General features: G+C 38.9%; 1 protein-coding gene across 4 annotated transcripts in view; it reads left to right on the top strand.

The window, feature by feature from the left end:
* LOC121371784 (syntaxin-binding protein 5-like) overlaps nt 1-13,304 on the top strand; it is a 93,222-nt gene that overhangs the window by 53,128 nt on the left and 26,790 nt on the right. For 3 of the 4 annotated variants that reach the window (XM_041497923.1, XM_041497924.1, XM_041497922.1), the window contains exons 16-20: nt 346-489; nt 873-1,021; nt 5,149-5,237; nt 5,722-5,834; nt 11,962-12,853. In XM_041497923.1, coding sequence (XP_041353857.1) covers nt 346-489; nt 873-1,021; nt 5,149-5,237; nt 5,722-5,834; nt 11,962-12,853 — 1,387 coding nt within the window. The remainder of the gene's footprint in view (nt 1-345; nt 490-872; nt 1,022-5,148; nt 5,238-5,721; nt 5,835-11,961; nt 12,854-13,304) is intronic. The other variant, XM_041497925.1, reaches the window with a different exon arrangement.

The raw sequence follows: 13,304 nt of genomic DNA, 5'->3' as shown, positions 1-13,304 counted from the left end.
ACCACTTCTGTTGGCTGCCTGGATAGAACACAGAGTTAATGGTTAGATGTTAGTGAGTAGTGAGAAAAAAGTTGATGTAGTGACTTTTACTGACCCATTAAAATCTACTTTTGCTCTATATCAGTGGGGGGGTTTTATGGGTTGGAGATGGGGATTGGGATTGCAGAGTTATATTTAATTTTATTTCAGATCTATTAGTCTTTATTTTGAAAAAAATCTATGAGAGTGAAAAACTGCACTTCTCAAGTGGGTAAAATTTGATATTTGGGTAAAATTGTATGAAAACTATATATCAATATATGTGTTATTTCCAAATGATTTTTAAAATGTTGACAACTACTTCAGGTTTTAGAGGTGTCTATAGTGTATGAGATTTACGATGAGCTGGATTCTCCGGAGTATGAGTACCCTAGACCAAGTTTGGCTGTAGCGTCCCAGCAGAGTAGCAGTATGGGGTCCTATTCCAGCAACGCGTCAGACCCAACCAAAGTGAGAGCCTTGTCATTCTCGGTCTATCTGGTACTCTTGTGGTATAGTCTTCATGTTCATCTGCTTCAATGTAGATGAATTTTCATTGCATTTACTACCATTGCTACATGAAAAGATATGTGCAAGAAACGTGGATTTGCATTTAGTCATGTTGTTTTATGTTTAAGCTACAATTTTATGCATTTAGTAAGATTTGACATAAATTTATAGAAAGTTATTTTTCAAAAAAACAATATTTTGGAGGTTTGCTGAGATTAGTCATCTACTTTTTCTAGTTGTTGTATGTGTATATATCTATACAAAGGTAATAAATGTGACAGTCGATGTTAATTTGATTTTCATTTAACATTGTGTACCATCTATGATATGTATTTTGTTTTTAGCAGACAGAAAGCACATCAATAAAAGTGAAAACAAAAGGATGGAAATGGAGTTCAGGTTTTCAGCCCGAATTGGTCTGTATGCTGAACCTTGTGGATGGGGATCCGGCTGCCAACATCACTAGCATTTCCGTAAACTCCACTTATGGATTGTAAGTCATACTGGATTTCAATCTCACTAGCATTTCTATCAACTCCACTTATGGATTGTAAGTAGTGTTCTGGTTCAACATCATTAGCATTTTCATCAATTTCACTTATGGATTTTAAGTAATACTGGATTTCAATATCACCAGCATATTCATCAACTCCACTTATGGATTGTAAGTAATACTAGATTTCAATATCACCAGCATATTCACCAACTCTACTTATGGATTGTAAGTAATACTGGATTTCAATATCACCAGCATATTCACCAACTCTACTTATGGATTGTAAGTAATACTGGATTTCAATATCACTAGCATATTATTCATCAACTCTACTTATGGATTGTAAGTAGTATTGTATTTCAAAATCACTAGCATATGCATCAACTTGTAAGTGGCATTTTGTTTGAACATCGCTAGTATTTCCATCAATACTTGTTATTGATCATAAATGGTATCTATTTCAATGACTGTCATTTTCATCAACTTGCCCATTTTTATCAACTCGTCACTTTTCATCAACTCGCCTGTTCGATCCATCAGCTTGCCAACTGCATTGTAGCATCTGCCATAAAACAGAATTCATAGCAGTTTTATCTTTTGAAATACAATTGTAGACGTAACATTTTAGTGGTGAGTATTTATAGGTGTTTAGTCTTGTTAAATTAGTAATAGTCTTATTCAACTTACCGTACTAGCACAACAACAATGCTATACGACCCTGAGTTATAACCTCCACTGCAGAATTATCTCCCCTTGCCGTGCATGAGTCGACCGTATATCCTCGTTTTTTTATTCTGCAGTCCTCCATTGCAGTCGTGTTCAAGTTCTGTAGTAAACATTTTGTCAAATTGTTAAATTGTTTATTAATTTGTAATTTTGTTTTACTCTTGTCATACGAGGTCTTTTGGGTGATTTACACAGGGGGTTAATGTCTGACACGGCTTCCTCGGGCTCCAACCGGTTGGTTGTGTGTGTCGAGGGGGGTTGTCTTAAACGACTGCCCCAGTTTGATCAGCATTTGTTATGTCGTTCTTGTTGTTTTGAACGCCAGTGTCATATCTGTGTAAATTGGTCCCCCTCCACGTGGGGGAAGGCTAAGAAGCTGTCAAAAGACGCCGAGCATAAGAGGATGATCAGACGTGAACAGGACGGGTGGAGCACAGTAGCAACCTCCGGGGTCGTGCTCCATACCGATTTGCCGTCGGTCGGCAAGTCGGTGTCCAGTTCAAAGAGCTCGCGGACAAGTGGTAGGTGCAAGGGCACCTCCTCCTCTGTTCGCCATCTTCATGGTGATACCAGTAAACCCGAAGCGCCGCTTGGCGAGGAGGGGGCGCTGTTGCTCCCTGCTTCAGCCGAAGCAGGGAAGGTTTCTTCCAGGTCGGGCTCCGTTCCCCCTGAGGATTTACTTTTGCCTCCGTCAGTGGAGGCGGCGCCTGTTACGGTTGTAACGGGGGCATCAGTCGGAGTGAGTGCAGTCGTGGCAGGAACGACTGTGTCTCTCGGTTCCGACTCCCATCTTGCTGATGAGGGCAGGGTTATCAGTCCTTCTGTGGAGGGGTCGATTAGCTCTAGAATGAAGTCCGCTTCGCGGCGCCGTTTGTCACACCAGATTTCTGGTGTAGGGTTGGTTGTGGTGTCAGAGTGCGCCGTTTCGGCCAACGCGTCTTTGGAGATGGAAACAGAGCGCCGTGCTTGTCTCCATTTCAGGACTGTTATTCGACAACGTCGAATTTTGTTGAGGTCGGACAACATGTCGGTTGTTGCGTACCTCAATTGGTGGGGAGGCACCAAATCCCTGTCATTGAGTCTTACGGCTTTGGAGATTCTGGAATGGTGTGACGATTGGGGAGTGGTGTTATCGGCCAAACACATTCCTTCGTCCGTGAATGTCTTGGCGGACGCTTTGAGTCGTCGTTCCCCGGTTCAGACGGAGTGGATGTTGCAGGACGGTGGTTTATCGAGTTCTTCATTTGTGGGGGAGTCCTCAACTCGATATTTTTGCCACACGCCTGAGCAGTCAGTTGCCAGTGTTTGTATCGCCGGTACCAGACCCACTGGCACTGGAGTATGATGCGTTGAGCATGGACTGGACGGGACTGGATTTTTACGCCTTTCCCCCTCCGGTTCTGCTTGGCACGGTTCTGGCAAAGATCAGACAGCAACCTTGTCGTGTCACGCTCGTAGCCCCAAGTTGGGCAGCTCAAGCCTGGTTTCCTCCGCTCATGTCACTTTTAGTGCAGGAGCCGGTGCGGTTGCCGTTGATACCCGATCTGCTCAGTCAGAGACTGCGTCGGACAGAGTGGCATCCGAAGCCGTAGGTTTTCCGACTTCACGCATGGCGGTTGTTAGGGTTTCCCTCCGAAACCGAGGCTTTTCTAAACGGGTTGCTGAGCTCGTCTCCTCTTCGAAGCATCAGTCTACGGAGAGGGTCTACCAGTGTCACTGGCGCACTTGGGTTCGTTGGGCGACTGAGAGGGACGTGGATCCCTTGTCGCCTACTGTTAATGACTTAGCTGAGTACTTTCTGGCTCTTGTCCAAGAAAGACAGCTGAAGGTTCAAACAGTGAGAAGTCACTGGTCGTCCATTTTCACTACTCTGAGGCAGTGTGGACGTCAAGATTTCTCAACGAATCTCCTGTTGCATGATTTGCTTAAGTCGTTGCAAAACACGGTGAGAAGCCTTCCATTTTGCCTAAATGGAATGTTTTTCTGGTTCTGCATGCACTCAAAGGCAAGCCCCACGAGCCTTTGAAATTCGCCAGTCTTCGTCATTTGTTGTGGAAAACTTTGTTTCTGGTCTCACTAGCGGCTTGCCGTCGTATTAGTGAGATTCATGCTTTTTTGCATGATTTGGTGGATTACAATACGGACGGGTCAGTTACGTTACGTACTGATCCTGTTTTCGTGGCTAAGAACCAGGTGCCAGGGGAAGAGTTTCCTCCAGCCATCATTCAGTGTTTATCTCGTACGCTTTCTGCGGATAATTCTGATAGACTTCTTAGTCCGGTGCGGGCTTTGAAATTCTATTTGGAGCGTACTAGAAATCTCCGGCAAAACACTAAGAGACTGTTTATCTCTTTCACACGCCAACCAGGAGACATTACGAAGAATGCTTTGTTGAGATGGATTGCTGCAACCATCAAACTGGCATATGAGAAGGCGGGTGATCATCTTCTGCGGAATTTCTCCGTTCGACCTCATGAGATTCGGGCGATTTCTGCTTCCCTTAATTTCCATGATTCTTTGGACATTTTCAAGGTCATGAGTGCGGGGTTTTGGAAAGGTCGACACACGTTTGACCGGTTTTACTTCCATGATATGGCTGTTGGTCCGGACGGAACTCAGCGGATTCAATCAGTCATTGCAGGGCAGCAAGTCATTTCGGTGCGCAGGGCCACGAGTAGGGGGTGACCCTTATTTCATACGGTCGCTAGCGGCAGTCTTTCTGGGAGATAGTTCTTCACCACCTGGTTGGAGAGTGGGGGGTGGATGGTTGACTATCTGGGGCAGTCGAGTGTCTTTTACCATTACTTGGTGTGCAGGTTTCCTCACCTTGTTAACTTGGTTTACTTTTAATTGGGGTTGTAGTTCTTCAAGTTAAAAGTCACTTTGACATTTTTCACTGTATCATTACTTGAGACGAACACTACTGGTTGAATGGGTAAGTCCTTGTTTTCTTACCTCCTCCCTTTAATGTTAAATTCTCGTGCTTTAACGGTGTTATATCACGTCTGTTATAGCATTGTTGTACGGTAAGTTGAATAAGACTATTAGAAAATTTGCTTCTAATTTTCATTATTATTCATACTTACCTAGTACTAGCACAACAACTGTTACCTCCCACCCGCCCCGAGGGAGGTCTTTTTTGATTCAGTCATTCCGGACTTTGAATCGATAACGAGGATATACCGTCTACCCATGCGCGGGTGTCGGTTATACATCCGGCAAGGGGAGATAATTCTGCAGTGGAGGTTATAACTCAGGGTCGTATAGCATTGTTGTTGTGCTAGTACTAGGTAAGTATGAATAATAACGAAAATTAGAAACAAATTTTCTAATAAAATGCTGTGTGACTTCCTATATTTTGTAATATGTTTGACCAAATTTTCATATTTTCTTCTCAGGTTAGCATTTGGCAATGAATCGGGATTAGCCATTATAGATTATATACAGAAAACTTGCCTCTTGAATCTGGGTACTCCAGATTTGTATGGTGAGTTAAAACATTGTTAGTTTTATAATTGGTGAGTTTGCAAAATGTAATAGTAATGGAATGTGACATTTCACTGCATATAAAAAAAAAAAATTGTATGCTGAAAAAAGAGATAGATAATGAATTGAGGTTAGTGAAAATGCCACCTAAAATGATCTGGACAAAAGTATTTCTTGATATGTATTATTATAACTGTTGCACATATCACTTATCAGTTTTTGTTCGTGATCACAAGAGAAAATGTTTAAAATTATTAATATTATTTTTTTTTCAACAGGTTAAACTTAGTTTTCATTGTTTTGTAGGATTGTAGTTAAGAAGTTATATTTACATGTAGGAAAATGAACAATGTTTGTAATGGTACAACATGTACTACTACTATTTTAATGTTTAAATAAACATCAGTCAGGTGTTTATTTTTACAATTTGTGAACTAAGAGCAGCTTGCCCTGTAGGATGGTCAGAGAGTTTGTTGTTATTTCAGGGTCGATGGATCCATACCAGAGAGCCCCGAGGTCACCCCGGAGTAAGAAGCCGACAAATGCTGAAGGATGTCCGCCAAACTCAGAGGAGTGCAAGTCCCCAACCACAGACCCTGTAAGATTTATCTTTTATAGTCGCTGGTTTAGACATCTACTGATTAACTCTGTGATCCGGTGTGGTGGGACTAGGGGCACTGACTAACCATTGAGTGTCAGTTTGTCTTCAAGGTGTGCATGTCCGGTCAAATAGTGGGTGAATTGTTTGTCTATTAATATATGGACTTGGGCTTTTACTTCATAAAATGTTTGTCATAATGATATTAAAAATGGATATGTTATAAGTTAATGAAATACATGCATTGATATTCAATCATATTTTCTGTCAGATCTGCCAGACATTTTTTTTTTTAACTTCAGTTTATACTTAAATCTGAGCATTTCTTATCATTACTGTAGTGCAATAAAAATTATGAAATTTTCTTTTGTTAATGATTAACAATACATTGCACCTGTAAAAAACATTCTAGCTAAAGAAAAAATCTTCCAGACAAAAATTGCGTGTGGCAGGTCTGTCAGGCCGCTGTATCTATACGTTTAACAACTAAAGTGTTCAAGTTATCAAATTTGAGTTGTTTTGGTACTGTTAGGTCATCTTTATATGATTCATTCTTATATATTTGTATCTGTGATTTAGGCTGCTGGCTACTATGATGTTAATAATGTGTCACGTTTTCAAAATATTTGACCTAGCTTATTGTATTATATCTCATCACCTTCCTTCTGAATATTATCAGTGTTGTATGCTATCTTAAGGGATGTGGTGTATTGTGTGCTGATGAACTGTTACATACTTGTATGACCGTGTGACTATCTCTAGTCTTCAGTGTTGTGGTCTGTCGTGTGACAGCACTGTATAGAGATGAACAAGTCTGTCCAGTAGCTTGTAATATTGTCACGTAGTTGCACTGGCTGTCCGTGAGATTGTCGACGACATGCTGTCAGACAGCAGTTGTTTCCCCTCAACTGTGTCTGCACTCTGCTTTTACTCAGATTCTAGCTAGCTCTACAAGGTGGTTTACCTTTACTGTTTATATTGTACATTCTTCTGATATCATTACTATTCTTAAACATCACAAATGATGCATAATTCTTGGTTATGTCATTTAATTTTGCCAACAACAATTTTGTTTAATTATGCCACTGCTGGTGAATAAAGTGTGCTATCAGCAGACAAAACCTGCATTCTGTTCATGTCCAGCGAAAAGAAAGAAAGTGGATATGCATGATTTCATAAAGGAAGTTTAAACTAGTGATTTGGAATGACAAGAAATAGTGTTACAATCATCTGGGAGAAGGATTGTTGATTGTGTGTAATGCTGATGTTACACTACCATTTCATCCCCCCCCCCCCCCCCCCAACTAAGTAGCTATTGCTGTACTACCTCATCGTAATCTTTAAATCATTACATGACAAGAGAGATAGGGTTTGCAAACTACCCAAGACCTCATCAAGTTAAAGTGCCACAGCTGAACAGTTTGTTTAACTGTGTATAGAAGACGTTTCAGGGAATATGGTTTGGTTTGGATTGGATGTTAGGGTTTTGTTTTCTCATGTATATTGGCCTCATCAAAAAAAGAAAAGTTTTTCATTTGTAAGCAATTCATAAAACATGATGAATGAGCTCCAGATGGGCGAGTTAATTATTTTTCATGCATCCATTCTTTTGAATGCATTTCCAAACTTAATCCAATATATTTTTGTTGATTTAAAAATTGGTTAAAATGGCCAAGAATTTTTACAAAATTAAGGACTCAAAAGGACAAGATCCTTTTGAATGTAACCTAAATGATTCAGCCAGTAAATTCTCAGCAGTGGATGCTGTCATTAAGCATGATACATGTGTTAAAATAGTGATCTATCATTTCCAGTTTAGTATTCAACAACCTTCTGTATGAATTCATCACTAGTATCTGGTTTATATGGCTTAAATTACATGTCCATTCGATGATGCATACATGTAGCCTTGTGGGCTAAAGTGTTGTACTTATTTGCCAGGCCCTAATCTAGAATTGAAAAAGTAGGAGATGTGACTTCTCCCTTCCCAGAAGAAAGGCGAGAAGTTTGATAAAAATAGGTGAAGTTAACATTAATTGGTACTTTTCGTAACATTTCCGTGTTTAATCGGAAAAATTTAGAATTTTACATTCAGTTCTAATAGTAATATATTGATGGTAATAAAATTTAAAACAAAAGTTGCATGTTTCATTAAAAACGTGATATTATTAAATAGTTGATAATGTGCCGCTATGGTAAAATTAAAGTATTAATTAGTATTTTCTGGCATTACTGACCTGAATGTGGCCGAGGATTAACAACGCTTGATTGCTCACAGTACATGGTTTGACGCGTGTCACTTTAAAAAACCCAAAAATAGTCGCAATTTACGGGTGTATCTGAAGAATGTCAGCATTAGACTACGACATGTATTTAATCTCTTCACAACAGAAGCTGGCTTGAGTATTAACATTTGTTGGTTGATTTTGATAATAAATTGAACAAATCAATCGTACATTGTAGTGCGCATGCACAGAAAGCATTTCCCGTTACTCGAGGATACAGTCTGGCGCCAAAGTAAAAACACTGGCCGACATACAGCGACAAGGTGCCAAGTGAGCTATGACAATAAACAAGTTGGGGTGTTGACGTCTGTTGTGTAATTTCATTTTTTTAAATCGGATTAGGTCCAGAATATTACTGCCACTTCGACTTCTCAATACTGCTAAGAATAAGTCGGCGACTTGAGCCAAAAAATTCTCATTTCGCCGGCAAGATTAGGGCCTGTTTGCAATGTTTATGTTCAGCCCATTGTTGGTTTGAATCCATGACCTGAACACAAAAAAAAAATTCAAATGGTTTTGTTCATCGCTGTAAATTCTTAAACATAATCAACATTTAGAGCAATAATGTGATGTCACAGGTACGGATTAAGTCTGGGTGACTGGACATCTGGTTGTCTTACCATGTCCACATTTAGCTCAAGTTTGGGAAACATGGGCACTTGTTTCTTGTCTTCAAAATTTTCAAGACATCGTTCTGCTACATATATGATCATATTGTATGAAGAAGTGACGACACATTTAAATTTTTTATATATTTTTTTTATCTATAACCTTGATTAAAGTCTGTTTAAAGTTCGTCTGAGTGCCATTAACAGATGAATCCTTTAATGAATAGATTTCATATTTGGTATGGATGTTCACTAATTTACAGTGCACACCAATTTGACTCCAGCAATTAGTTTCTCTAATTAATTGAATTCAGTGCTCACTCTGTTCATAGCCAAATTGCTAATTTTTCTACAAAGCTACTTCAATATTCAGTATTTGGCTAATACATTTTTATTTTGAATAGTTTTCAAAGAATTACTGTACATATTTGAAAATTGGCTAAAACAAAATTCTTTCCAGTGTGGGCTGTGGTAATTGCTGTTCATCCTTCAACCTTTAGTGGATGGTTTTATTATTTTATATCAGTCTTCACCACATTATAGTGCACACTCCCAGTACACGGTCAGGGTCATTTAGAACTGTTAACATTGGTTTAAATTTCTCTGATGTTCTGTTAGAAGTTTTTCTAGTTACATTCCTATAATGGTCATGGTTATTTGGAATTTGCTTAAATGTTTTTCTAATAGCTTTTAACTCATTATTCTTTTTTAAGCTTGACTTTCATATTTTTTTAATGAATGTTCAGCATGTGGGGGTAGTCATTCTAGTTTGCATTTTAGATTTAAAATAATAAATTTATGTAGTGCATAACAGGACAATTCCATTACGATTTGATGCATTGAAATATTTATAAATTAGGCTGGCAGCTTAAGCCGTTGTGTCCCCAGAGTATTGTACTTTGATCAGAGGAAGAGAGTAAGTAACCATGTTAACAAACTAACAGTTGCCAATCGCTGGCTTCATTGTTTATTGTTTTAAATTTGCTTTCTGAATGGAAAATGGCCTACATCCTGTCTCACTGAGGTGTACGAGACATCAATCGGAATGACAGCCACTGACAGGTGTCGTGGAAACCCAGGATGACATTCTCAGCTGTGCTTTAAAGTGAACAGTGGTCTCTGCCATCATTTGATCTTTTGTTTTTACACTTTTGTATTCAACCTTCTTTTGTTAAATGTTCTAGTATTTTGTCTTCATTTGTTAACATATTATACAGAGCCCTCAAAAGTACTCGGTCTCCGGCGGCAAATCGCCGCCTGAAACAGCTTTTGCCGCCGCCTACTTTTAGTTGATGGTAAAAACAAAAGTGCTTTCTCTTCTTTAATTTCTTCGATTTTTCAAATGTTTCTCGGGGAGGGCCCCCAGACCCCCGCTTTGCCGCCTGCTATCATCACTGTTGTAGCCTGCTACATCTTAAACTATTGAGGGCGCTGATTATAGTTGATAAATATTATTTTATGTTATACATGGTGGATTTTGAATGAATTTAGCATTTTATTTATTTTTTGTCTCTTGTTATTTTATACCCATTTGAGTTTCGTTTCTGTTTTTTTCTTGTTTAGTAACTTTACATTGGTATTTAACAGAAGGGTATTGTTAAAGTTCACACAGTTTCAAGAGTCTTCATTCATTTTTATGATGAATCCTAATAATGTCTGTAATATAAACTGATGATCAAAAGAAAGTATACCAATTAATTATTAAGTATTAAAAACAACACAAAACACAAGTTGATGCAAATGTTATATTTTGAAAGTATAATAATTTGGCGATAAATAAACACGAGTATACTCAATAAAACCCATAAAATTATAATATCACAGTTCACAACAGCACTAGGGGTGAAATGTGCGATTTCATAAAGGACCACTCATAACGAAGGTGAATAAATTTGACCACAAAGAACATGTTTCAATAGCGTGTATGTCCACCATGTGCAAGTATGCAAGCATGGACCCAACGTCGGGCAGATTTACTTAAATGACAATAAGGTCTCTCCGCTGTTGGCCACAGATACCGCCCCAAACCATCACAGATCCACCACCAAACGGTTCAGTCTCCTGAACACAGCACGGAGCTGTTCTCTCTCCTGCACGTCGGTATATCCGAGTCCTGCCATCAGCTCTGAGTAACTGGAACCTGCTCTCATCAGAAAAGAGTACACGTTGCCAGTTCCGATGTTGCCAATGTTGAAACTGATGTGCCCAACGTCGAAGTCGATGTTGCCTCGTCAATGTCATCCCTCTGAATGGTCGATAGGCCCTGATACCATGCTGTCATAGTCGACGACATACAGTGTGATGACTGATGACATGTCCAAGGCCAGTTGCTGCAGATGACGTCATAGTGAGGAATCTGTTACGTAAGTGTAAGATGTGGAGATGGCGGTCCTCGTTGGCTGTTGTGACGCGGGGTCTTCCACTTCATGGTCTGTATGCGGTCCTGCCAGTCACCCTGTAACGCTGTATCAACCTGGTGATCGTCAATTTTGTGCAATTCAGGATTCTTGCCACATGGGCATAACTCGCACCCAACTGCACCATACCAATAGCTTTCTCTCTTTCTTCAGCAGTTAGCCTTGCCATGTTCTCTGGTGTTTTACTGTTGACTGAGGCATGTTCTAAGCAATGGCACCCTTTTTTACACCCTTATGTGCACGAGTATCATGTTTCTCGTGCAATATAAATTTGATGAATAAACTCATTTTGCATGTGCGGCATCGCCCAAACGCAGCAATGTGCGACTATTCATCATTGATTGCATTATAACGAACAATACTGGAACCTATCTAAACTTCCATGAACGTGTATTGTGTTTATTTATAATAAAAATAATTGGTATACTTTCTTTTGATCATCAGTTTATATTCTTTAAAATACACCATGATTGTTCTTTGACTTTTATAAAAACAATTTAAGTTATTAAGTGAGCTGCAAACATTATAGGTAATGAAATCATTAATGAAACTTGATATTTATCATTTTTAGAAAATTAAAAAAAAAAAAAAAAATTCATTACAAATAGTTTATTTCTTCTTATTTGTAAAAATTACTCTTTCTTGAAAATATCTTTGAAAAATATTCAAGAACTTTAACAACAGATAAATCTTTATTGGTTTTAGAGGTGTTCAGTTCTCTTTATTTGCATGCTATTTATTTGTCTTTTTTTATGTATCTTATTTTAAAATAGATTTTTGTTTATTTTGTGTGTTTTGTTTGTGGTCCTCCTTTCAGTTGTGGCCATCACAGTGTCCTGTGAATGGTGCGGGCCCCACTGTTCCTGTCAGCAGTCAGCCTCCGTCCAAGTGCAAACAGAACACAGAACCTCCCCCTCGGCCACCGCAGCCCATTGGCTTGCCATCAGTAAACAACAAACATGTAAAATCATCAAGCACTCCAAGCTCTCCTAGTGTGAAACCCGAGGAGGAAAGCTTCACATCGTATGAGATTATTGAACTTACACAACCTCCATCTCCGGACGTGCTTGTTTCAGACAGTAGCGACTGTATATCGGCTTCTAAAAGATCTAGTCAGAACGATGACAGTTCCAACATTACCTCAAGTAAATCCACTGCTTCTTCAAAACGACCTGCTGGCATGCAGTCGGTAAAGACCAAGGAGAGACTGATTAAAAAGACTCGTTCCGCTGACCTGTTTCATGTCCCCAAGTGTGTGGAATCTCGTTTACAAGAACAACACCAACATAAGCTCAGAAAAGCGGCCTCTAACCCAGACCTGAATGATATGGGTGACAAACAGACTTTCGTTAAATTGCCTAAAAGCCGGCAGATGAAGAAGACAGTGGTCAAACGGGTTGACGATAATGTCCATGTAGCAGATGTCCAGCGTCTGTTTCCGGAAGATGCTGTTCCCTGTGACCGATTGAATGAGATCTCCCGAGACCTCGATGGTCCACAGAGCAAAGGACTGCTGCGTAGAATGAGCACAACTATTAAATCTCTGCGGAAATCGAGCAAAAACAGCGACAATGATGAAGAGCGGAAAAATGTAAAAGATCATTGCAATGTTTGGAGAAAACATTCTAATGTGGAAATGTTAGATTTGCGGGAAGACAATAAGAAGCGAAATTCTGGAATTGTTGACTTTCTGTATGGAATGAAATTAGGTAATTGCAGATGGTTAGTAATATAGTGCAGTCCAAACTGATACATAATTTGCAAGTATGTCATTGCCAAATAAAATGATTTTATGTTTAAATTTTATTTTTTTAATAATTGGAATATTTTTATTCAGTTCACAAAACTCATTTTAATGGCACATTTTCATTTTAAAAAATGTTTTAATATATTTTTATAAAATCCTTTGAGAAAAATAAAATGTTTATGAAATTTTTGTTGTTGATCACCATAACTGTAAAGTTTACCTGAGGATTATTCATTAAAAAATTAAATTTTAGAATAGGAAAAAGTTGAGCTTTACATATTTGAAGAGATTCATTAAAATCAGACCCTAAAATGAAGAACAGAAAACCAAGCTAACTTAACATCCGTAGTTCAGCAAAATAAATTATTTGTAGAAATTTGGAATGTTTTTGTGGCCCAGCAAGTTTGAACAAA

Source organism: Gigantopelta aegis, chromosome 4 (genome assembly GCF_016097555.1).
Source record: "Gigantopelta aegis isolate Gae_Host chromosome 4, Gae_host_genome, whole genome shotgun sequence".
Taxonomy (NCBI): Eukaryota; Metazoa; Mollusca; class Gastropoda; order Neomphalida; family Peltospiridae; genus Gigantopelta; species Gigantopelta aegis.
This window is presented reverse-complemented; position numbering and strand designations above follow the sequence as displayed.